The 24,564-nt window shown below is 38.4% G+C and overlaps 1 protein-coding gene across 2 annotated transcripts in view; it reads left to right on the top strand.

The window, feature by feature from the left end:
* rab3gap1 (RAB3 GTPase activating protein subunit 1) overlaps positions 1-24,564 on the top strand; it is a 60,045-nt gene that overhangs the window by 20,027 nt on the left and 15,454 nt on the right. For both annotated transcript variants that reach the window (XM_056271347.1, XM_056271346.1), the window contains exons 11-19: positions 1,442-1,515; positions 1,601-1,693; positions 3,953-4,122; positions 7,394-7,501; positions 8,626-8,798; positions 12,155-12,209; positions 15,902-16,225; positions 18,084-18,221; positions 24,263-24,490. In XM_056271347.1, coding sequence (XP_056127322.1) covers positions 1,442-1,515; positions 1,601-1,693; positions 3,953-4,122; positions 7,394-7,501; positions 8,626-8,798; positions 12,155-12,209; positions 15,902-16,225; positions 18,084-18,221; positions 24,263-24,490 — 1,363 coding nt within the window. The remainder of the gene's footprint in view (positions 1-1,441; positions 1,516-1,600; positions 1,694-3,952; positions 4,123-7,393; positions 7,502-8,625; positions 8,799-12,154; positions 12,210-15,901; positions 16,226-18,083; positions 18,222-24,262; positions 24,491-24,564) is intronic.

The raw sequence follows: 24,564 nt of genomic DNA, 5'->3' as shown, positions 1-24,564 counted from the left end.
TGTTTTTGTTATGTTTGGTTTCTCACTTTCCAGTGAGTGAATAATGAAACTAGGAAAATAGGTCTTAGGAAACTAGGGAAAGTTAACTTAGGAAAATGAAAAATTTTCATTATACAGCAATTTTTTTTTGTTCAGTTACGATGTTCAAAGCATAAAATGTAAAAAAAAAAAAAAAAAAAATATATGCAAAAAAATCAGTATACTGTTTATTTTCCAATTTTGTCAAAACAAAACTATTTTAAAAAATGTTTTAAAAACATTTTCATAAATCATATTTTCAGATATAATGTTTTTGTAATGTTTGACAAATGCTGATATTAAAAGTTTACAGTTTGTATCTAAATCTTTGTTGTTTTTCATAGTGTGATTTTTGAGGAATTGTATTGAATCCAATTAGGGTCAATTTGACCCGGTCCATAAGGGGAGTACACAGAATTCGAACAGAACACAAGGGCTAAATCAAGATTAGGGATGCACTGATATGAAAATTTTGGCCGATGCCGATAACCGATAATTCAAGCCGATAACTGATATATTGGCCAATAAATCGAAATCCAAGTTTTTATAACATTTTTGAGAGCCTGATTAAAAAAATCAAGTCTCACCATTAATATCCATGTCCCAAGCACACTATTATAATGATGTTCTTATAATTGTATAGCCTATGTGACAGACTTGCGCCTGTTGCACTTAACAGTATTTTCCTTTTTTGAAGTGATTTCAATCATATTTCAAGCAATTCAAAACCATCATCAAAACGAGTTACAATATATGCCAGTGGGTTTAGAAAAATGAAAATGAATTTTATACTGCCCCCATTGGCAGATTTTTTTTTCTTGTTTTGAGCAAAAACTCACTTAATTTTGAACAATTTTTCAGAAAACAAGAGTTAATATCTTAAGTAATTTTGCTTCTCCAGTAAATGCGTCTTGATTTAAGAATGTTTAGATATTTGTACTGGAAAACAAGACAGATATAATAAGTAAGAACATACTTTTTTTTTAACGTTTTTTTCCTCAGCATTTTTGTCTTGTTTTCCAATAAAAATATCTAAACATAAATGACTTTATGCTTAAAACAAGAACAAATATCTGCCAATGGAGTCAGAAAAATAATGTTTTACGTTTAAATTAAGTTTATTTTTCTGACCCCATTGGCAGATATTTGTTCTTGTTTTTAGCAAAAACTCACTTAATTTGACACATTTTTCAGAAAACAAGACTTAATATCTTCAGTCATTTTGCCTGTCAAGTAAATGTATCTTGATTTAAGAATACTTTGTATTTTTGTCTTGTTTCCAGTACAAATATCCAAGTGTAGTGTTCACATACATTTAGACACATATGTTTAGATTGCAATGCAACTTTATATCTAGACATGTTTGTTTTAGTGAAGGTTCCTCAAGGAGTGAATCTACGTGTGTGTTTTTCTGCTCTCACAGCGATCTGGATCCACTTCAAGCACCTCACTGGTCTGTTCGAGTGCGGAAAGCAGACAACCCGCAGTGTTTGCTGGGTAAGAGCGGCCGCTAACACACAAACACGCCGAGCGAGAGGACAGAGGAGCGCGGTTGAGCCTGATGTGTTGTCTTGATCCTCAGGTGAATTTCTCATGGAGTTCTTCAAACTTTGCTGTCGGAAGGAAACCACGGAGGAGATTCTGGGGAGAAACTCGGTTGAAGAGGAAGGGAAAGGTCATCCAGAACATTTCTTTCTAGATATTAATTAACCACATATGTCTGGACGAGCTGGAAATCTCATTAAGCATCTACTTGAGACACATTTCACTGGTTTTAGGGTTTTGGTTTTTATCTGAATGGTAAAGACAATGATTGTTTAAGGTTTTTAGGGTTATAGGGTTAAAGCTATTTGTTCAGATGTTCTTCTTGTTCTGTATTCCTACTTCTGCTCCGTGAGAGAATAAGCAGATGTACATGTTTGATGAATGGATGGATGGATTGGTGGATGGATGGATGGATTGGTGGATGGATGGATGGATGAGTGGATGGATGAATGGATGGATGGATGGATGGATGAGTGGATGGATGAATGGATGGATGGATGGATGAGTGGATGGATGAATGGATGGATGGATGGATGGATGGATGGGTAGGTGGATGGATTGGTGGATGAATGAATAGATGGATGGCTGAATGGATGGATGAATTGGTGGATGAATGGATGGATGAGTGGATGGATGAATGGATGGATGGGTAGGTGGATGGATTGGTGGATGAATGGATGGATTGATGGATCGGTGGATGGATGGATTGGTGGATGAATGAATGAATGGATGGGTAGGTGGATGGGTGGGGTGGGTAGGTGGATGGATGGGTAGATGGATGGGTGGGGTGGGTAGGTGGATGGATGGGTAGGTGGATGGGTGGATGGATGGGTGGATGGGTAGGTGGATGGGTGGATGGATAGGTGGATGGGTAGGTGGATGGGTGGATGGATAGGTGGATGGGTAGGTGGATGGGTGGGTGGATCGATGAATGGATGGATGGATGGATGGGTAGGTGGGTGGATGGGTAGGTGGATGGATTGGTGGATGAATGAATAGATGGATTGGTGGATGGATGGATGGATGGATGGATGGATGGATGGATGGATGGATGGATGGGTGGATGGATGGGTGGATGGGTAGGTGGATGGGTGGATGGATGAATGGATGGATAGGTAGGTGGATGGATTGGTGGATGAATGAATAGATGGATTGGTGGATGGATGGATGGATGGGTGGATAGATGGATGGATGGGTAGGTGGATGAATGAATAGATGGATTGGTGGATGGATGGATGGGTGGATGGATGGATGGATGGGTAGGTGGATGGATGGATGGATGAATGAATAGATGGATTGGTGGATGGATGGATGGATGGATGGATGGATGGGTGGATAGATGGATGGATGGGTAGGTGGATGAATGAATAGATGGATTGGTGGGTGGATGGATGGGTGGATGGATGGATGAATGGGTAGGTGGATGGATGGATGGATGAATAAATAGATGGATTGGTGGATGGATGGATGGATGGATGGGTGGGTAGGTGGATGGATGGGTGAGTAGGTGGATGGATGGATGGATGGATGGATGGATGGATGGATTGGTGGATGAATGAATAAATGGATTGGTGGATGGATGGATGGATCCGAATGTACTTGAATCAAACTTCATGTGTCGTCTGAATCAAATCAAGTCGGCTTTATTTCTACAGCGCTTTATACAATACAGATTGTTTTAAAGCAGCTTCACAGAAATAAACAGGAAAATAACAGAATCAATAATGCAGAATTCATGAAATGTGAGGCAAGTGTTTATTCAGCTTTAACCGTGTCATCCTTCAGCATCCGTTCTTTCCATTCATGATGTCTGCCATTTATTCCACCATTTTAATATCCTGAAATACTGGCTTGGAGATATTCACATTGCAAAAATTACTTTTTTTCGTAGTATTTTTGTCTCGTTTCCCATACAAATATCGAAACATTCTGAAATCAAGATACTTTTATTCGAGAAGCAAAATGACTGAAGATATTAAGTGTCATTTTCAAGTGTCAAGACGAGAACAAATATCTGCCAATGGGGTCAGAAAAATAATAATGTTTCCCTTCAAGTTAAGATTATTTTTCTGACCCCCAGTGACAGATATTTTTTCTTGTTTTAAACACTTAATAACTTAATTTTAATAAGTTTTTTAGAAAACAAGACCTAATCTATTCAGTCATTTTGCTGCTCAAGTAAAAGTATGTTTGTACTTGTTTTTATACTGGAAAACAAGACAAAAATACTGAACATTATTTTTTTCATTGCACCGTCATTCTGAGGACAAACGTTAAATTGAATCAGTTTCTAACAGCGGCTGCTCAACTCTCATCACTTTATATATTATGTGTTTTTTGTGCATTGTTTGATTGACTGACTCCTCCCACCTCTGTGATGTTTCCATAGAGAACAGTGACATCACTCAAGCCTTGTCCAAACTGACGGAGCCGGCTGCTGTTCCCATCCACAAGCTGTCCGTCTCCAACATGGTCCACAGCGCACGCAAGCGCATACGGCGACACAAGCGCGTCGAGGAGTCGCCTCTTAACAACGACGTGCTGAACTCCATCCTGCTGGTGAGGAGCTGTTAAAACAGAGAGCATGCTGGGTATTTACATGCGTCTGATCAGCAGCGTGATTAGTGTGAGGAAGTATGATGATGATGTATTGGTCAGAAGCCAACCGTTGTGTAACAACTAGTGCTGGGCAAAATTAAAAGTTTGTGTTTACATAATATATGTGTGTGTATTGTGTATAATTATTTTGTATATATAAATACACACACATGCATGTATATACAGGTGAAACTTTATTTCAGTAATTCAACTTAAAAGGTGAAACTAATATATTATATAGACTCATTACATGCAAATTGAGATATTTCAAGCCTTTCTTTGTTATAATTATGATGATTATGGCTTACAGCTTATGAAAACCTTTTCACAATATTCTAATTTTGAATTTGGGGTTTTCATAAGCTGTAAGCCATAATCATCAAAATTATAACAAGTAAAGGCTTGAAATATCTCACTTTGCATGTAATGAGTCTATATAATATATTAGTTTCACCTTTTAAGTTGAATTACTGAAATAAATGAACTTTTGCTCCATATTCTAATTTTTCGAGTTTCACCTGTATTAAGAAATATTTGCATGTATATACTGTGTATATATATATATATATATATATATATTTAAACATAATTTATATTATATAAATATTTTGTATATAAATAACAAATTTTTGACTTGGTATTGGTATCGAAACAATAATTTTGGTATCATGACAACACTAGTGCACACACATAATATGTAAACACACACTTTTATTTTGGATGCGATTAATCGCTGCCCAGCACTAGTAATAATATACATCATATAATATAATAAAATTAATATAAAATATAATTCTCTCTCTGTTCTTTACTGTGGGCTTCAGCTTGTGTAGTTTAATAAATTAGTAAGTTGGCACAACTTTAGTGAAGGTGGCACCTGTAAGCGCTGATGTTGCACATTCCTGTTTAATTAGCCTAAACGAGACTGATGTTTAATTCAGAAGTACACGTTGGCTGTTTGATTCACATTAAAACATGCCAGATGATTTGTGCAGGTTATTTGCATATTTAGCAATTTGGCGTGTCTGCACCGGACCAAACTAAATTACTCTTATCGCAATCAGTGCAAATATCATGAATTGATTGATATGATTAGTTATGTTTAAATCACTTCTGACTGTAACGTGACTGTCGGCTCATCTGCTCATTGAAATCTTGTGTATATACTATATATATATATATATATATATATACTGTCCTGGTCAGAATTATTGGCACCAAAATATGAACAAAGAAAAAATCTGCATTGCTAATCCTCATGACCTTTTATTAAAGTCTCATTAAAAAATAAATGTTTTTCTCTAATACACATTGTCCACAATTAATGGCACCCTTTTATTTAATACTTTTTGCAACCTCGTTTTGGAAAGATAACAGCTCTGAGTCGTCTCTTATAATGCCTGATGAGTTTTGAGATCAGAGACCGTTCCTCCACGCGTTCTCTCTCCATATCCTTCAGTTTCCAGGTCCATGTTGATACACTCTCCTCATTACGTACATTGATACATTAAGTATAACAAGTTTTCTATAGGGTTCGGTCAGGGGACTGGGATGGCCGTGAGAGAAGCTTTAGTTTGTGCTCCTATTTTTGTGTTGATTTCGATGTTTGTTTTGGACCGTTGTCCTGATGGAAGATCCAACCACGGCCCATTATAAGATTTCTAGCAGAGGCGTCAGGTTTTCATTTTTTATCTGTTTGTCTTTGATAGAATCCATGATGCCATGGATCTGAACTAGAAGTCCAGGACGCGATATTTTTTTCCCAGGATGGTAGGGGAAGGTACCGCCTTTTTCGCCTCTGATTGGCTAGAAGGGCTCTCCTACGATTGGTTATTTGATTTGGCCGTGAAAAGTCATCTCTTCAGATGAGAAGTTACACATACACACAACCACTAAACCTACCCATCACACACACACACACTAACCCGACCCCTAAACCTACCCATCACACACACACACTAACCCGACCCCTAAACCTACCCATCACACATACACACTAACCCGACCCCTAAACCTACCCATCACACACACAGACTAACCCGACCCCTAAACCTACCCATCACACACACACACTAACCCGACCCCTAAACCTACCCATCACACACACACACTAACCCGACCCCTAAACCTACCCATCACACACACACACTAACCCGACCCCTAAACCTACCCATCACACACACAGACTAACCCGACCCCTAAACCTACCCATCACACACACACACACACACTAACCCGACCCCTAAACCTACCCATCACACACTCTAAGCCGACGCCTAAACCTACCTATCACACACTAACCCAACCCCTAAACCTACCCATCACACACACACATGCACACACACACACACACACACACACTAACCCGACCCCTAAACCTACCCATCACACACACATACACACACTAACCCGACCCCTAAACCTACCCATACCCATCACACACACACTAACCCAAATCTAATAACCAATCGGAGGAGAGCCCTTCTAGCCAATCAGAGGCGAAAAAGGCGGTACCTTTCCCTACCATTCTGGGTAAAAAAAAAAATCGCATCCAGGACCTCAAACAAAAAATAGGGTCACAACATTAAAGCTCCAGCGGTATATTTAAGCGTGAACATAGGGTACTTTTTTATCCCTGTTTGCACCAGAAACAGGGACATCTGTTTTAGTTTCATCTGACCACAGAACCAGGTCCCGTTTGAAGCTCTAGTGTCTGGCTAAAGGAATATGCTGGAGTTTGTTTTTGGATTTTTCTTTTTGACCCCAAGACTCAACTATTTTCTGCAATTCACCAGCTGTGATCCATGGAGAGTCCCTCGAACTATCCTCACCATGAATATAGACACTATAGACACGTTTCAGGCAGATTCGTAACATCTTTAGTTGATTGGAACTTCTTAATTATTGCCCTGATGGTAGAAATCGGGATTGCTTTAGCTATTTTCTTACAGACACTTTCTATTTTGTATAAGAACTATATTCTTTTATTTTACTCATTGTAATGGATGATTAAAGGAATTTGGCCTTGGTGTTTCCTCATATTTATACTCCTGTGGAACGGGAAGGCATGGCTGGACAATTTCATGTTCATAGTCTTCCTGGTGTGCTAAAAATTGTAAATATGAAGGGAAATATATACTTTAGAAATATAAGACATTTCTTATTATTATCAATGTTGAAACCAGTTGTGCTGAGACGTCTAAAATGTGTGTTTTTTGTGTTTGTCCATCAGTATCTTTTCCCAGATGCAGCTTTGGATAAAACAGACAGTAGTGATGTTAAATCCACACAGCCCAGCCCAGGGGGAAAGACTGAACCGGACAAAGACTCAGAGGATTACGTGAGTCTGAACATAGAATCGTTGAACATTATCTCGCTATGAGATGATTCAGATGTAGAGCTGCACAATTCTGGATAAACTGAGGATCACGATTTTTTTGTTTGTTTCAAATAGAGATCACGATTCTACGGAAGCGTATTGCATTCACTTGAGGAAAAAAATCTACTCTGTTTTTTTGAATTAACGAGTTAATTATCTCAGAATTACGAGATCATTTTTCATGGAAAAAAACGTTTTTGCTCTGTTTTTCTGAATTAATGACTTAATTATCTCAAAATTATGAGTAACTCATTAATTCATAAAAACAGAGTGAAAAAAATGTTTTTCAAGAAAGATTTATCTCGTAATTCTGAGATAATGAACTCGTTAATTCAGAAAAACAGAGTAGATTTTTCCCCCCAAGTGAATGCAATACGTTTCCGTACGATTCTACCACTATTCTGAACAGACGTCTAAACAGAATAACGGCATTTATTCGAGATTCTGACAAAATGTTCATATTTAAATGAAAAAAAGTTAAATATTTCATTAATTTGATTTAATCTTTTTTTAATTGGTTTGAATGAATGAATGTCTCACTCATAAATACTTTCATTACTGGATGAATCAGCGTTTTTGAACGAATGATTCAATGACTCATTTTTAACAGTCACTTGTCGCCACCTACTGGTGTAACGATGTAATTGACACAATCTTTATTTGAAGCGTCAAGTTACTTTCAAAAGATGATTTACTCTATTTTTTGATCACTACCGTATATCTTTTATCCCAGTACTTCTGTGATAATATGAATTATTGTAATACAGAAATTATGATACTGTGTGTGTGTGTTTGAAAAGACTGTATGTGAAGCTGTTTCATATCTATACATGACAACTGCTCTCTCTGGCTCAGAACGCATACTGAATGTTCGCTGTGATCGTACTTGTCAAAGGTTTAATAGACAGAGACGAATCATTGTCATTTAGAAATAAGATCACATGGGTGTTTGGATCGAGATTGCGATCTTTTAACGCTCTACCGTGCAGTAAATCTGAGCAGCGCTGGTGGTTTGTGGTCCTGAAGTGTTTTGCTCAAATGCACAGACACGTGTTCAGTGCCTGACTCTGTTTCCCTGTGAACAGCATCTCTATAATCAGCTGAAATCGGCTTCGTGCGACAGTCTGACGTACCGTCTGGCCTTGTGCATCTGTATGGTTAACTTCCATCACGGAGGAGTGCGTGCCGTCGCTCACCTGTGGCAGGAGTTCGTGCTGGAGATGCGCTACCGCTGGGAAAACAACTGTCTGATCTATGGGTAAGAGAAGTCATACAAACCATGTAACGTGCAGAATAAATCCCCCTTCACATCAAGAACCATAACTATATTAGTGTATGTTCTGTTATAAGCAATTGACGTATTTTTCCAAGTTTGCTCTGGCTGGTAAACACCTTTGAGCTACCATTGGTCCGTGGTGATGATGTAATAGGTGGGTGTGGCTCTGAGGCTCCGCCTCCTTTGATGTGGAAATCTTCTCCGGTCAGTCCATCAAGGTCAGACACGAGTAAATCACACTGGAGAGACGCTTTATTGTAGAAACTAATACTAACTGAAAGAGACACTGACACTGTTTTTCATCCTTAATACTGTAAAGCAATACATAATATAAATAAAACGTGATTTGACTGGATTATTGAAACTTTATGATTATAGTTATCGACCTTGATGTGAATGGGATTTGTGTTGGGATTGTGTGATGTACTGATTCACAGAAATGAATCAAACCTGATGAGTGTGTCGCTGTTTTAAAGAGGTTTAAATAAGAGATCTCAATAGATCATCCGTCTAATGCTCTCATGTTTAGTCGAGTTTGATTCACCACCGACAGTTAATGGCCAAATAAAAAGCACAGTGATTTTTATTTTATTTCACCAACATTATACCAAATAATCACTTAAAGGTGCAATGTGTAATATTTCTGAGGATCTATTGACAGAAATGCAATATAAGATCCATAACTATGTGTTCAGTGGTGTATAAAGACCTTACTCAATGAACCGTTATGTTTTTATTACCTTAGAATGAGACATTTATATCTACATAGGCGCGGGAATCCCCTTCTATGAAGGTCGACATATTGTGACGTCATGTTTCTACCGTAGCCGACAGCGAACACAGAGCGCGTTTCGTCACTACCTTGAAAGAGAAGCCGCAGAAAGCTAGAAGCTAGCCATAGACACCGTGAGTAGCGACTTTCCCCTTGTCAGTGGTGTAAAATATGTAGTTGGATTGTTTCATGTAACTTAGTTCTTCTCCCTCGCTGTGTTATGGCTTTACTATCAGCTGATTAGTACTATTGACCGTAAAACAGTAACGTTACAGGAGTCACCAACCCGTCGATCGCGGTCGACAAGTCCATCTTGGAAGCATTTTAAGTCGATCGCGAAGAGTTTTCAAAACCATTATTTTTATTCATTATTATTTATTCATTTGTGTGTAGTAAATGGTGTCTAGGGGATGCGGAGGCGTCACCTTTGGGCTCATGCGGACGCGTCGAGTTTAAACAAGGCTTTACGCTTTAACCAGCTCAGCCACAGTAACAGCTCATATTAGCCAGCTAAACTTTTACTATCCCATTAGAAAAAATATATAGTTGCATAGTTTCATGTGGTTCTTCTCCCTCGCTGTATTATGGGTTCGCTGAAATGTGCTGGTTACGTTTGTGAGACAATCATCTGATTACTATTATTATATTATATATTAAGACCCTTAATCCTCACCTGACTATGGCTTTGTAAACTTTATCCATGATGTGGTTTATAATGGTATAAATATAAATGACTGTGGGACAGAAACTTGGCTTACTCTGGCTATTCTCTGCTGTCTCAGACGACGATATGTTTGTCCCGTTTGAGCCACCGTAGCTTCTTCGAAAGGGAGGGGTGAGCAGTGGGCTGAGCCCTTAGTGCAACTCGCAACCGAACCACTAGATGGCGCTAAAATATACACACTGCACCTTTAACAATTAGGTTTCCCCATGCTAATAATGACAGATATTATGAAAAACATGGCTTTCAGTTATACCAAAGATGACAGGAAATTAACATTTTAAGTATAAAATGTATTAAGTAAAGGTAGTCTGACCCAGCCTTGTGCAAAATTCAGAATTTCAGAATTGGCCTCCGTTCAATTCATGAATCGGAATTTGAATTGAATTGACTCCGCCCCACAGGAAGTTGAATTTGAAAGACAGGAAGTGGAATTAAATTCATGGCAATTCAAAGAAATTCCACACAGTCACACAACAGAAATGTGTTGAATCTCACACACACTCAGTGTTAGGAAGGTTACTTCTGAAATGTAATTGCTTACTGTTATAAGTTACCCATTATAAATGTGGTTTGGATTATTTTATTTGGATTACTTTATCAATGTAAAGCAATTTCCTTTTAATTTGATTAGTAACTAATTGAATTACACATTTGACCTCAGTAATACAACTAAATACAATTACATTACACGTAACTAGTCACTCCTACATTTTGTTCTAATATATATATATAAACAAATGTCCACCTCAAATTGTTGTTGTTTTTCCTAAAGATTTACTAAAGTAATTCTGGGAAATGGAGTCATGTTTACTCAAAATTACAATTAGGCCTACAATAAATCAAACTTAATTATTTGTTCTGTTACTAGAGCTTTTAACATTCGTTGCTTGCTGGGGGAAAACATTTCCTGTTAATGTAATCTGTACAAGTAGTTCAAACTAATATCATTTATAGAATATGTAATGCAATCATATCTGACATATACTGTAAAGCTTCATTGTTAAACACTTCACTTAAAATATGTATATGAATTTGTATTGAATTGCAATTTTGCTTCCTTTAATTCAAATTCGAATTGTAATTCTAGATCCTGTTTTTGACATCAATTCAAATTCAAACGAACTTTGATTTAAAACCTTCTGTCAAACTGATTAGGTGCTTAAATAATATAAAACGCATCATATATCCTATGTAAGCATGTAAATGTTATTAAAGGCTGTTACTTTATTGCAGTTATGTATCAACCAACTGTGCATGTGTGGATGATACCACAAAAGACCATCTTGCAAAAATAAACAAACAAATAAATCTCACAAGAGAGCATGCTGGGACCCCCAAATGTTCAAACCAAAACTACACACTTGGATCCGTTTAACCCCTAGATATTTGTACTTGAAAACAAGATTGAGGATTGATATTTTGCAGTGGAAATAGTTTAGAATGAATATAAAGTCGAGTGATTCGTGACACGCATATCACACAAGGACTCGGGTACTTGTCTGCACGCTACTGTCATCTATTCTAAATGAATGCAAAAAGCCCAGAAATGATTTCAGTGGAGGTGATGAATTGTGGCAGTGCTGTAATGTTGTTGTACTCCGTGCCTGTTGGGAAAGAGCTGCAGGCGTCCGGATCATTGATAACATTGGCGGAGAAACAATAACGCAGTGTGTTTGGGTTCCTCTGGTGTCCCTGCGGTCCTTCATCTCCCCATGTCATTGTGTGCAAATGAGTGAAGCCTTTGAATACGTGCGGCTCTGTTCACCTCAGGGCTGTTGTGCCGTGGCCTGATGGGAGACTGTATTGATTGTATGATGAACGCCTCTGTGTTGTGTGTTTCAGACTGGCGAGCGGCCCTCCTGATCTCAGGTGTTGTCTTCTTCATCAGAAACTGCAGGTGAATCTTCATGTGCATTGAAGGGTGTGTGTGTTCACACTTGTAGTATGGGTCTTGTAGAAAATTATACATTTTTAGTCATTTTTAGCATCCACAGCGTCATTTTTAACACCGAACCTAAAGATACAAAACAACAAAAATGACTTTTACGAAGAATATTTTGTGACGGACCTTAAAGCAACACTAAGTAAGATTTTTACCTTAAAATAATGTTTACAAAATGGTTTCAGTGGTTCATTAAGTCGTAACAGGGTGAAAGGCACTTCTGGATTGGCTTTGCGGTCCTATATCTGCTATAACCACGCTGTGTGAGATTGCCAGATCGGGTCGCGTTTCTGTAGTTCTAATGAGACATAAGAAAACTACAAATTTGACTTGCTTTACGTCAAGCGTTACAATAGTCATTATTTAGTTATTCTTCGTTTCTGATGTCGCAATACATCATACTTTCATGAAATCATGCAACATACTCTAGCTTGTCTGTGGACATCGTTCATTCCAAAGCCGGCGCTGGATAAACAGCAAGTGTGTGTGCGACAGTAGCTGCGCTAGGCTAAAGTATTTACCACAGCGGTAATGGACAATTCCGCTTCCAACCTGTAGGGCGACCGCAGAGGAAAAGTCACTTGGTGTTGCTTTAACGAACTTCCAAAACAATAAAAACTCATGAAGAGCTTTTAAAATGTGTAAAGGAGTCAAAATTCCTGTCGAATTTCCGATACTGTAGTGCAGCATCATGACTATGACAAGAAAACCCAGGTATGCTTTTCTGTCCCTCTCAGAGTCGCATCTTGTGACATCATGTCCTGTTTTTGGTTCGTTGAGATGTCTTTGGTCCGTGTTGCGTTCATATTTCAGTCGAACCGCACCAGAGTTAGTTTTGAAGCGGGTCGGGACTCCATGAAAAGGTGGATCTCGGTCCGCTTGTTTGGTGCACATCAGGGTTCGGATGGCAGCGTTCACACTAACAGAGCGATCGCTCCAGGGTTCGTTTTAATCCAACCAAACCTGGCAAGTGTGAACACACCCTGAGAGACTCTTTACACACGATCACATCTGTGAGACAGTTCACGAACACGCATGATAGGCATGTACAATCAGACAGAATTGGCAGATTTATATGAATATCTCAATTGAGCTTATTTGTGAAAATATCATCTCTTTAACATCAGTTTCAGTGTGAAAATGAGTTCAGAACTAATGTTGGTTGCAAATTGAGAAATAAACATATTTTAAGCAGTTCGTTTTCTTAGATTGAAAATATAAATCAAGCCAGGCAGTCTTTGACTATAAGTTTAAAAATCTTTTTAAATGTAAACGTTCTAATTTTTCATCTGATTTTGATATAACTTTTAGCTTGTCCATTTAATTTTTCCACGGACATTGTTTATTTATTTTGACAAATTATAGAAAGAATGGCACATTGTATGAAGAGTTTGGTTCCAAAACGCGATAAACGCCATTTAAAAAAAAAAATTGTTACTGCAAAAATCAGTATTGTATCTGGTTGGTATTGAAAAGTCAATGTTTAATTTTAAAGGGGTCATATAATGGTACATGCACTTTTACAAGTTGATTGTACTGAAATGTGTGTTGGCAGTGCCTGTACACAACCATCATATAATGATAAAAATCCATCCAGTGGTTTTGTTTTAATCTCCTTATATGTTTTCCCCTGCCTCAAATCGAGCCGTTCGACCGTGTGACGTCACACGCTCGGAAGCCCCTCCCACGATTGTTGATTGACAGAAGGGTTTCAACACAGACCCGCCCTCAGCTGTCAATCATAGTCTGCGCGGACCGGCGCGGTCATTGTTGATATGCTGGAGCACTGTCTATGAGTAGAATGGCGTCTAAGCGATTGTGGTGTTCTGTTCTTGGGTGTAATAACGAACACAGTCATTTTAATGTTCCTAAATCCGAACCGCTGAAGACGCAGTGGCTGAGTTTGTTTTCGAAGGGAATATTCCCCACGAGCAACGTCAATGCGTTCATGTTTGCGCGAATCATTTCTCACCAGACTGCTTTATAAACGAGGATCAGTGTAAAGCTGGATTTGCTAAGAAGCTGCTCATGAAAAAAGATCGGTACCAGCTATTCATGTTCCTGCTGAACCTCTAGAACAACTGAAGTGAGTGTAAGGTTTTATTAAACTTTATATTAATATTATAAATATTAATACTTGTAAATCGCTAGCTGCACGCTTCACAATGAATTCGTCTAAGGTTTACACTCAGGGTACATTACGGCATGTTTTCTATGTATGACGTTCTCAATATAATGCATAATCCCACGTTTATACTGAACAACGCGTTATGGTTATTGTGTTACAAACGGTGTACACAGAACAGAGAGGCGGAGTGAGCAAAACTCATTATCATTTAAAGTCATATGCACTGAAACGGCGTGCTGAAAACAGAGCTGTTTTTGACCAGGTAAAATAAGTGTTTTCTTACAATACTAATGAGAATTTTTAATTAAAGTATATTACAAACTTTTAATTTAGACCCTAAAGAATCATACTAGCGTGTACAAAAATGGCATTATATGACCCCTTTAAGTAAAATGCGATATCCGCCGTGTTATTCTGTCATGTTTTCTCTCTTTCTTTCCAAACCGTGACAAACTCCAGTCTCCCTTCTCTGCAGAATGCGATATATCCGCTCTCAACCAATCACAACGCACCATTCCACGCAATGTAAACAGTAACGGCAGCGCCTTAAATACACCCGGCTTCCTAGTTTTTCTTATCTATTTTGTACTTTTCGATCAACAAACAAACAAAAAAATGAATAATTTTGACGGCATTGATGAACCTGTGGTTGTTTCTGCGGTGGGTAAGAAACGCAAGGCATCGACATCGAATCATTTACGTGAGGAGATTAAGAAGACGAGGCACTCGGGAGGAGGAAAAATGTTTTCAATCTTCTTTACAGTTCTTAATAAAAATATTATACTAATAAACTTACGTTGTTGTGTATTTTCAACAGTTTCAATATGAAAAAACAACTTTTATATTGATTCAATGGATTAATTGCATTTAGATTTAAAAAAAAAAAAAGAAGGATTTATTGCATTTTGGGGGAAAAAATAATCCGTTTTTATAATAAATCTTTGAAAATCAAAACCTGGATTTTAATTTTTTTTTTGTTATTATGACCTACAAATGCTATGTGAAAGTTTGAAACAGAAAATAGTGGTTTTCATCTTTCCACTTTCTTGGTAAAGAAAACACATTTTTACTCAAATTAATCTAAATGGATTTATTGCGTTTTGGAACCAAACTCTTCATATATAGTTAAAGTCAACATGAAAACATAGAGTCCAGTGGTAGAAGAAAGTGAGTCATGAAGTTTTTTTTTTTTTTTTTTTGAAATAAATACTTTAATTCAGCAAGGACGCATTAAATTATTCAAAAGTGACTGTAAATCTTACAAAAGATTCTTTTTCAAATAAATGCTGTTCTTTTATACTTTCTATTCATCATCAAATATTGAAAAGTATAACAGTTTCCACAAAAATCTGAAGCAGCACAACTGTTTTCAACGTTAATAATAATAATCAGAAATGCATCATATCAGCATATAAGGATGATTTCTGAAGGATCGTGTGACACTGACGACTCGAAAAGAAAAAAAATAAGCGATAGTGAATTTTCTCGTGTGTTTATTTTTGCTCTGCATCACCTCCAGATGCTGAACTGCTGCATTGAGCGAAAGAGAGCAAGGGATGATGGGAGGAAGAACGCCGCATCAGACGCAAGCCGAGACAAAAGCCGCTTGGCACCGGAGAGCACAGGACCTGCTGAGGTTTCTCCCGGGAAGTCGTGGGACTCGTGGAGCGACAGTGAAGAGGAGTTCTTCGAGTGTCTGAGCGACACGGATGAGATGAAGGAGGCGGACACAGAGAACGAGAAAAAAACAGCCAATAAGAGCAAAGCAGAAGGTCGACTGCAGCCACACAGCAAAATCACACTCCTGAACTCACAGGAGCCGCTCTACATCCCCGTCACACAGGTATAACACACTCGCTGGTTAAAGCGTTAGTTCACCCATAAATGAAAATTACCCCATGATTTACTCTCCCTCAAGCCATCCTAGGTGTATATGACTTTCTTCTCTCAGCCAAACACAATCAGAGTTATATTAAAAAATATCTTTGGCTCTTCCAAGCTTTATAATGGGAGTACCTGAAGTTTTGAAGACCAAAAAAGTGCATCCATCCATCATAAAAGTAATCCATACGGCTCCAGGGGGGTTAATAAATGTCTTCTGAAGCAAAGCCATGGCTTTTTCTAAGAAAAATATCCATACTTATAACTTTATAAACTACAATCACTGGCTTCAGGACTCTTTTAGCATAAACCCTCCATGTTTTTCTCCTCGCCAGAGCGTTTAACAGCAGCGTTCAAGTAAGAAATTTATTTTTAGTAAAGTTACTAAATGTATTCAGTCAAGAGCATTGAGTGATTTTTTTGTTTTTCTTTTGTTTGATTCATATTAACAGCATAGCCTATACAGCAGTAGGTTTAGACTGATTTGGCTTTTTAAAAAGTTCATGGTGATGAAGAACTGCAATGTCATGTTAGCGTGACCGCGATGATAATCAAAACCTAACTGGTGTTTTAGTTTTTGGCAGAGTATCCGAGGCTCCACCCTCTTCTGGATAGGGGGCGGGGACCATCAGTTCATTTGCATTTAAAGAGACATGCACGAAAACTGAATGTTTTTCCTCCACTCAAAAATGGGCATTTACAACATGGTATAATAAATGATCTGTGGTGTATTTTTTAAGCTGAAACTTCACAGAGACATTCTGGGAACATCCGTAAAAAGGGTTCTTGTAAAAAGGGGCATAATAGGTGCCCTTTAATGAATTTGAAAAATTGTACCCAGAGTCACTAAAAATATTTTTAAAGGGGTGATATAATGCCCTTTTCACAATATGTAAAATGTCCCCAGAGTGTGTATGTTAAGTTTTTAGCTCAAAATACCCCACAGATATTTTTACATAGCATGGTAAAGTTGTCACTTTTTGAGGGTGAGCAAAAACGCACTGTTTTTTTGTGTCTGTCCCTTTAAATGCAAATGAGCTGCTGCTGCCGGCACAGGGGGCGGAGCTTCAACAGCTCGTGTCCTTTTACCTCACACAGACATGCACTGAAAATTAAAAAACTTTTAGCCTTTTATGTTCAAACCGGAGTCGGGAAGATAGAGAGACTCAAGAAGAAGTGAAAACATGTAGAGAACATTTCTGAATGGTTAGTTGATGAATTTATGTAGCTTATGTGTAGTTATCTTCTAGTCATTGATTAGCATATTCTGTCATGATAATCTATAAATTGTGTTCCGGGGGCGGGGTTTATGTCAATTTTAGGGTTGGTGATGTCACTAACCCGGGAGGAATCTCGTGTAGTCCCTACCAGCCGTTTGTTGAAGTCCTTAAAAAGCGATTTCTTTAAAAGCAAATATCTCCCTTTGCTTTAAACTTTGAGCGTTGTAACTTTGCAGATGTTGTTTATCCTCAAACAGCAACATTACACACTAACTAAAGTTAGAAAAGTGAAATCATAATCAACCACCCCTTTAAGAGATTTTTTGCCCTTTGGCAATCAGTTTGATGAATTATCTTTTTTTTTTATTGAATGTATGTGTTTATGTGGGGGGGATAAGATAAATTTCCAATAAAGATTTAATTTAACTAGAAGCAGCTGAACACACATCTTGCACTTATCCACTCCACAATCCTAAACCAATGCATTTCCAAACCAAAACATTAAAAAATCCTCTTCTTTCTCTTCTCTGTTTTAGCATCTCTCCATATCTAATCTAATCCCCAGTTTGGTCATAACTGTTGTGTGTGTGTGTGACGCAGGAGCCGGCGCCCATGACTGAAGACCTGCTGGAGGAGCAGTCGGAGGTACTGGCCAAACTGGGCACGTCGGCTGAAGGTGCGCATCTCCGTGCCCGTATGCAGAGCGCCTGCTTGCTCTCAGACATGGAGTCCTTTAAGGTGAGGCCGCTGCTCCGTGTTCATGTGAAAGGATTTGATTTGTTTGTGAGTAGGGCATCGAAACCGCACGCGATTTGGCAAAGGCTGCGATTATTTTATGTGCAGTTTGTCAGTGCAGCGGCTGATCGTTAGTAAATTAATTGAATTTAATTCTCTGTAATTTAAACTTGAAAGTTAGTAAAGACATCGTTAAAATAGTCCAAATGACTAAAGAGGCCCACACAGAAGAAAATTAATAGTTGAATAAAGTCCAGGGTTTCCGTTGTCCGGTAATTACCGGACATTGGGCGGGGAAAAAATGAAATGTCCGACAAAATTAAATCTCTCCGGTCAAATTGTCCGATTAAAATGGCCTAATAATCCCACCCGCTTAACACAATCGGAATTTGAGAATAAGCCTAAAATGTATAAAGCAAAAATACACCGACCGATCAGAAGGATTATTTGCCATTTTACAAGCATTGAGTCTGCAGACTAGGGATGGCTCGATACCACAATTTTGGCTTCCGTACGATACCAGAACCTAATACCTCGGTATCGATACTAAATCGATACCACAGGTTAAAAAAAAAAAAAAAACAGTCTCAAAATTTAAGTGACACTTAAAAAACACTGCTTGAAATTCTCCACTACCAAATGTGCAAAGAAAATGTATCAAATTGTAAAAAAAAATAAAAAATCAGTCAGGGAACATACAGTAGGTTAAATTTTGATTTTGAAAAAAAAAAAACACCTGAAATTATACAATTAAAACGTTTGCAGAGTGGTGAATTGAGATCTGTTTCTTTACTTTTCTCATTACTTTTGTTGGCAAAGTAATGCCTTATTTCACTCATACTGCTCTCTCTATTTATTAATTTCGGGCGTGTAGAAATTCGAGTGAGCTTCGTTTGATTCATCGTGTAACTCTGTTGTCACCGTTTGCCGGTTTCGCGTGACCTGCGTCAGTTTAGGTAGCGCACTGCCGCCTAGCGGAGAACTTCGAAATAGCAGCGCATCAAATACCGAATTGAACAAAATTATGATATTGTACCGTTTGAAATATAATATATACCGGTATTTTTGCAGTACCGGTATACCGCGCATCCCTACTGCAGACACCGCTCCTCTTATCGATGCCGTAAGCCTGCGACGTGATGCGCTCGCTGTCATGACAGCGCTCCGTGGCTATGGAGGATTGCATTTCTCCACAGCCCGCGAAGGGAGGTCCTCATATGTGATTTCAACGAAATGTATCCAGTTCGGATGCTCATTTCGGTTAATTTTCCCGACCGAAAACCGCCGCTCGTTAACCGATTATTAACCGTTAACTGATAAGATTATAATATTGAATTGGCATTAAATAAGAATAAAATTGACGCGTATCTGTGACCCGTTAAAACTGTAAACATTTTTATTTATTTATCAAAGGTTTTTTTGCAAGTGCAAACAGCAGCATACAGAACAGATCAACAACAGAACCTGGATTCAGATCAAATTTTCACGCACCTGCAGCATTTCTAACAGTGACAACAGAGAAAAACAGGATAAAATAATACAAATAAAAAATATAAAATTGGCCAACACTAAATATATAATTTTTCCCGTTAGACTAAGATTTTTCGTTAAATAAAAATAGCAGCCCTCAGTCCTCACCGAGATGTTTTTTTCTCGATGCGGCGCGGACGCGCTTGGAAAAAACGAACGCGTCGCACTTCCATTATGAGCGCGCCTACATTTGAAATAACGAACTTGAACGCGCAAAAGACGCGATATGTGAAGTCATTTTTTAGGTTACATAGCCTGCCTCCAGTTTTCCTCAACTTGACTAATTAAGGGGCGATATTTGACCGGCATATCATCAAAATGTCCGTAAAACGAAAACTCTAAACTCAAAATGACCGGCACCATTTTTTTCTAGCGGAAACTCTGATAAAGTCGTTAATTTTGTTTGTTTTTTGTGCACAAAAAGTATTCTCGTCGCTTGATAAACTTAAGGTTGAGCCACTGTAGTCACTCGGACTATTTTAAACATTGTCTTTACTAACTTTCTGGGCCGGCAAGTTTCAATTACAGAAGCCTATGGAGGAGTGATCCAGCTCTCAGATTTAATCATAAATATCTTAATTTGTGCTCCGAAGATGAAGGAAAGTCTTACGGGGTTGGAACAACATGAGGGCGAGTAATTACTGACACAATTTTCATTTTGGGGTGAACTAACCCTTTAATACTTTAGGAAAACAAGACTCAATATCTTACGCCATTTTGTCATTCAAGTAAATGTATGTTGATTTAAGAATGTGAAGATATTTATGCTGGAAAACAAGACAAAAATACTAATCATTTGAAGAACATCATTTTTTGCAGTGTGAGCAGCTTGTTTTTGGGCGTTTGGGCCGAATGACAGATATCACATGGCAATGCAGAATGAGTCAACAACCAGATTTTTATAGCCGCTCACATCTTTCTCAGCCCAGACAATGGCTCCCGTCTTCATCTGTGCACAATTCACTGAATCTTTTATAGGTTTCACCTTTTAAAAACGCTTCTTGGCAGAAGCCAAAGGGAGAAGCATCATTCATTTTCATAAGCGCCACCCTTCCATCCCTCTCTGTCGGATAACGGCAAATTATCCCGCAGCGTTATGCCGTGGACAAACCCGAGAGATTAAGGAACAAGGGAATTGTGTGGGAATGAAGCGTTCTGTAAGCACAGCGAGCGTAGCCTCATTTCCAACTTCTGCTAGTGCGCTATAAAGCAAAAATGCTCGTTTTTGATCACCGGGGGGCGAGACCAATGTGGAAAGGTGACATTTTGTGTCTATTTTGCCTCGCTATAGCCTGTTCAACTGCCCTACAAAATGCTCTAATTTCCTGAGCAGACACACCAGCTCTTCTTATTGCAGTGGCGAACTGCTGTGAGCGCAGCGATCGCAGTAAATGGCCCCTTTAGCTGAAGATGGCCTCTAAATTTAGCACCACTGCTGTCTGTAATTGTGCTTAGCCAAGCATAATTTGGCATTTTGGCTTTAATTACCATCTCCCTCCGGGTGGAGAGCAGAGAGACCCGAATATGATGAATGGGGCGTCTTAAAACTGTGACGGCGCGCTCACACACCATCATAACGCTCCACATTCAGACGTCAGATGCTGTATCCACTGTAAGCGCTGAACTAGTAACGAGTGACTGTAAGGTTGAACGTCAGTAACTCATCACAAACTAGATTTTTTTAGCAAATGTGAGTCGTGCCGGTGGAAGAACTCTCTAGCACAATGCCAGATTCGAGTTTGTGTTCGTTAAGCCGTTGCTAAATTCGGTTGTCAGCTCACCTTTTACTGCTTAATCCTGTTCTGTATGAGTTTCTGTCTTCTGCTGAACTCAAAAGAAGATATTTTGAAGAATATGGTTAAGCTAACTGTTGATGGACCCCATTGACTTCCATAGTATGGAAAAAAGTACTATGGAAGGAAGTCAATGGGGTCCATCAACTGTTTGGTTTCCGACATTCTTCAAAATATCTTCTTTTGTGTTCAGAAGAAGAAAGAAACTCATACAGGTTTGAAACAAATTGAGGGAGAGTAAATGATGACAGAATTTTAATTTTTGCGTGAATTATCCCTTTAATGACGTACGACGAGAGATATGAGAAATACAAATTTTAATGTGCATTCGTGTTGCCAGATCTTGCTAGAAAAACAGCGAATAAAAACAAGCTCATAATATGAAAAAGTCATATGCTGAAAATAAGACAAAAATATCACAACCCGCACCTGCTCACTTGTAATAACTCTGTAAACTCGATCGCTTTATGAGCCAAGCTTAAAGTTTTTTGGCTTTTAGTATGAATATGTTAACCTTACTGTTATCTATAAGCTAGTGTGCTCCAAAACAATGACAAAATTTGCATTTTAGAAGATATAAGAATTATATATTTTTTAATTATTATAAAACGTACAGTCTCTCACTTCCGCCAATATGGATAAATGATTTTGATGACATCACTCTGCACTTCCGCTTCTCATCAGATTTTCTATCCAATCAAATGCTCTCTAGAATCTGAAGCTCCGCCCCCTACATTATAAACAGACGCTGAAGCTGCGGTTGAAATCAGTCACTTGTTCACACATTTACTGGTTTCTACATGGTGAATGGCACATAGTGCACTATATAGGGGATAGGGAACGATTCAGTGTAAATATGTTTTCCATTGTGGCGAATGAAGTCTGGTTTCACGTTAGTGTCACCGCAGATCCGGTCCAGAGACACGACACACAGAGCGGATCATGTGATCGAGTCTCGCAGACCAGAAAACATATCAGATCCACTCAATTCTGCACAGAAAGCTGTATTTTAAAGCGATATGGAGGAGATTAGGAGGTGAAACGGTTAGAGATTAGGAGGAAACTCCGGCTTTATCGAGCTCAACGGCTCTGGCCGATATATGTTCCGCTCTGTCTTCCCGTTTCAGTGGAAATTACATCAACAAAGTGAATAATGCTGTGTGTTTCAAAGCACTTCAATGGGCCTTTAAACAACAAGCTCAAAAGCGCTTATAACAAGTGGACATGGCAACACTGCAAGAGCTGCTCTGTGAAGCACCCTGTCCAAACATGAGCAAAACACGACGCCTCCATCGACTGTGCTTTAGGTAAAACTGCTGTCGTTTTCTTCCACAGTTCCAGGTCTGACATGAAACGCATTTGGGATTAAGCGTGTATCTGTCTGCAAGTCTCAAAGCCTCGCTGAGACATCATTACGTCTTGTTCGTGTGTGTCTCAGTAATTATCGAGTATGAAAGCGTGCAGCGACTGACTGAAAGGTCATCCTGAGAAAGTTTGCGGCTGGAATTTGTCTCCAGCTCATTTACAATAGAAACGTGTGATGAATCGCTGTACTCGCAGCTCAATGCTGAAGGACTGCACTGATAAAAACAGTCAATTACATGCTTTATTCAGAGCATTTCTGCCTATTTTTTGTCTGTACGTGCATTTATGTATTTGTATATGTATGTATGCAGACGATACAAACAATTTTGTAACCATTTTTTTAAAGAAAAGAAAAAATAGAGTCAAACTAAACATTATTCAGACTCCAGATATCATTTTTTAAAAAGTGTGTGCAGGACACTATAGTTAATTTATGTAAGCGAGACTAGCTAAATAAAGTAAACTGTGACATATTATATCCAAAAATTCTTCATACAGTGATGGAATAAAAATTTGGGACCAAAAATTATTCAGACACTTTGAGCTGATTATGTTTTGCTGAAGTGTGTTTTCTGTAATTGCTAATGCTCTTTTTACACACAGACTGAACAACATGAAGCATTGCTTGGTCACTGGTGGAGCTAAACTGGTATTATCTAATTGTGGAGTTAAATTTAACAGCTGACAGATATTCAACATAATTCATGTGTGAGAGTCGAACAGAAGGACGGACAAAACCAGTCAAATATCCACTGATTTAATAACTCTGAGTTCTGCTCATATTTTATTGCCATTTTCTAAACTATAGCGAGTAAACTGATAATGTGAGAAATGTTGAAGGTGTTTGAATTAGGGCTGTCAAATGATTAATCACGATTAATCACATCCAAAATAAAAGGTTTTTTTTACATAATATATGTGGGTGCACTGTGTATAATTATTTTGTATATATATAAATACACACACATGCATGTATATTTAAGAAAAAAATATTATTTATATATAAAATATTTATATATAATATAAATTATATATAAATCTATATACAGTATATACATGAAAATATTTCTTAAATATATACAAGCATGTGTGTGTATTTATATATATAAAATAATTATACACAGTGCACCCACATATATTATGTAAAAAAAACTTTTATTTTGGATGTGATTAATCACGATTAATCGTTTGACAGCCCTAGTTTGAATACATTTTGGTTTGACTGTATTATGTTTAAACCACACAAAACACCTCAGCAATTGCCTAGCATTGGGGTCCTAAATGTGACCCAAACATTTCTTAAATTCAGGTGTGACATTAAACTCAAGGTGTGTGTGTGTGTGTGTGTGTCCACAGGCAGCGAATCCAGGCTGTTCCCTGGAGGATTTTGTGCGCTGGTATTCCCCGAGAGATTACGTGGAGGAGGAGGTGAGCGATGAGACGGGCCAGACGGTCATTCGGGGCGACCTAAGCGCCCGCATGAAGATCCCGGGCAACATGTGGGTTGAGGCCTGGGAAACGGCCAAAGCCACTCCAGCACGCCGACAGAAGAGGCTGTTTGATGACACCAAAGAGGCTGAGAAGGTCAGAACCTCGAGTCAAGACACCTTCATTTATACAGCGCTTAACAGTATAGACCGTTTCAAAGCAGCTTTACA

The sequence above is a fragment of the Rhinichthys klamathensis genome, unplaced genomic scaffold (genome assembly GCF_029890125.1).
Source record: "Rhinichthys klamathensis goyatoka isolate OS25496 unplaced genomic scaffold, OSU_Roscu_1.1 h1tg000318l_1, whole genome shotgun sequence".
Taxonomy (NCBI): Eukaryota; Metazoa; Chordata; class Actinopteri; order Cypriniformes; family Leuciscidae; genus Rhinichthys; species Rhinichthys klamathensis.
The sequence above is the reverse complement of the archived record's forward strand: the minus strand, read 5'-3'. Positions and strand labels throughout refer to the sequence as shown.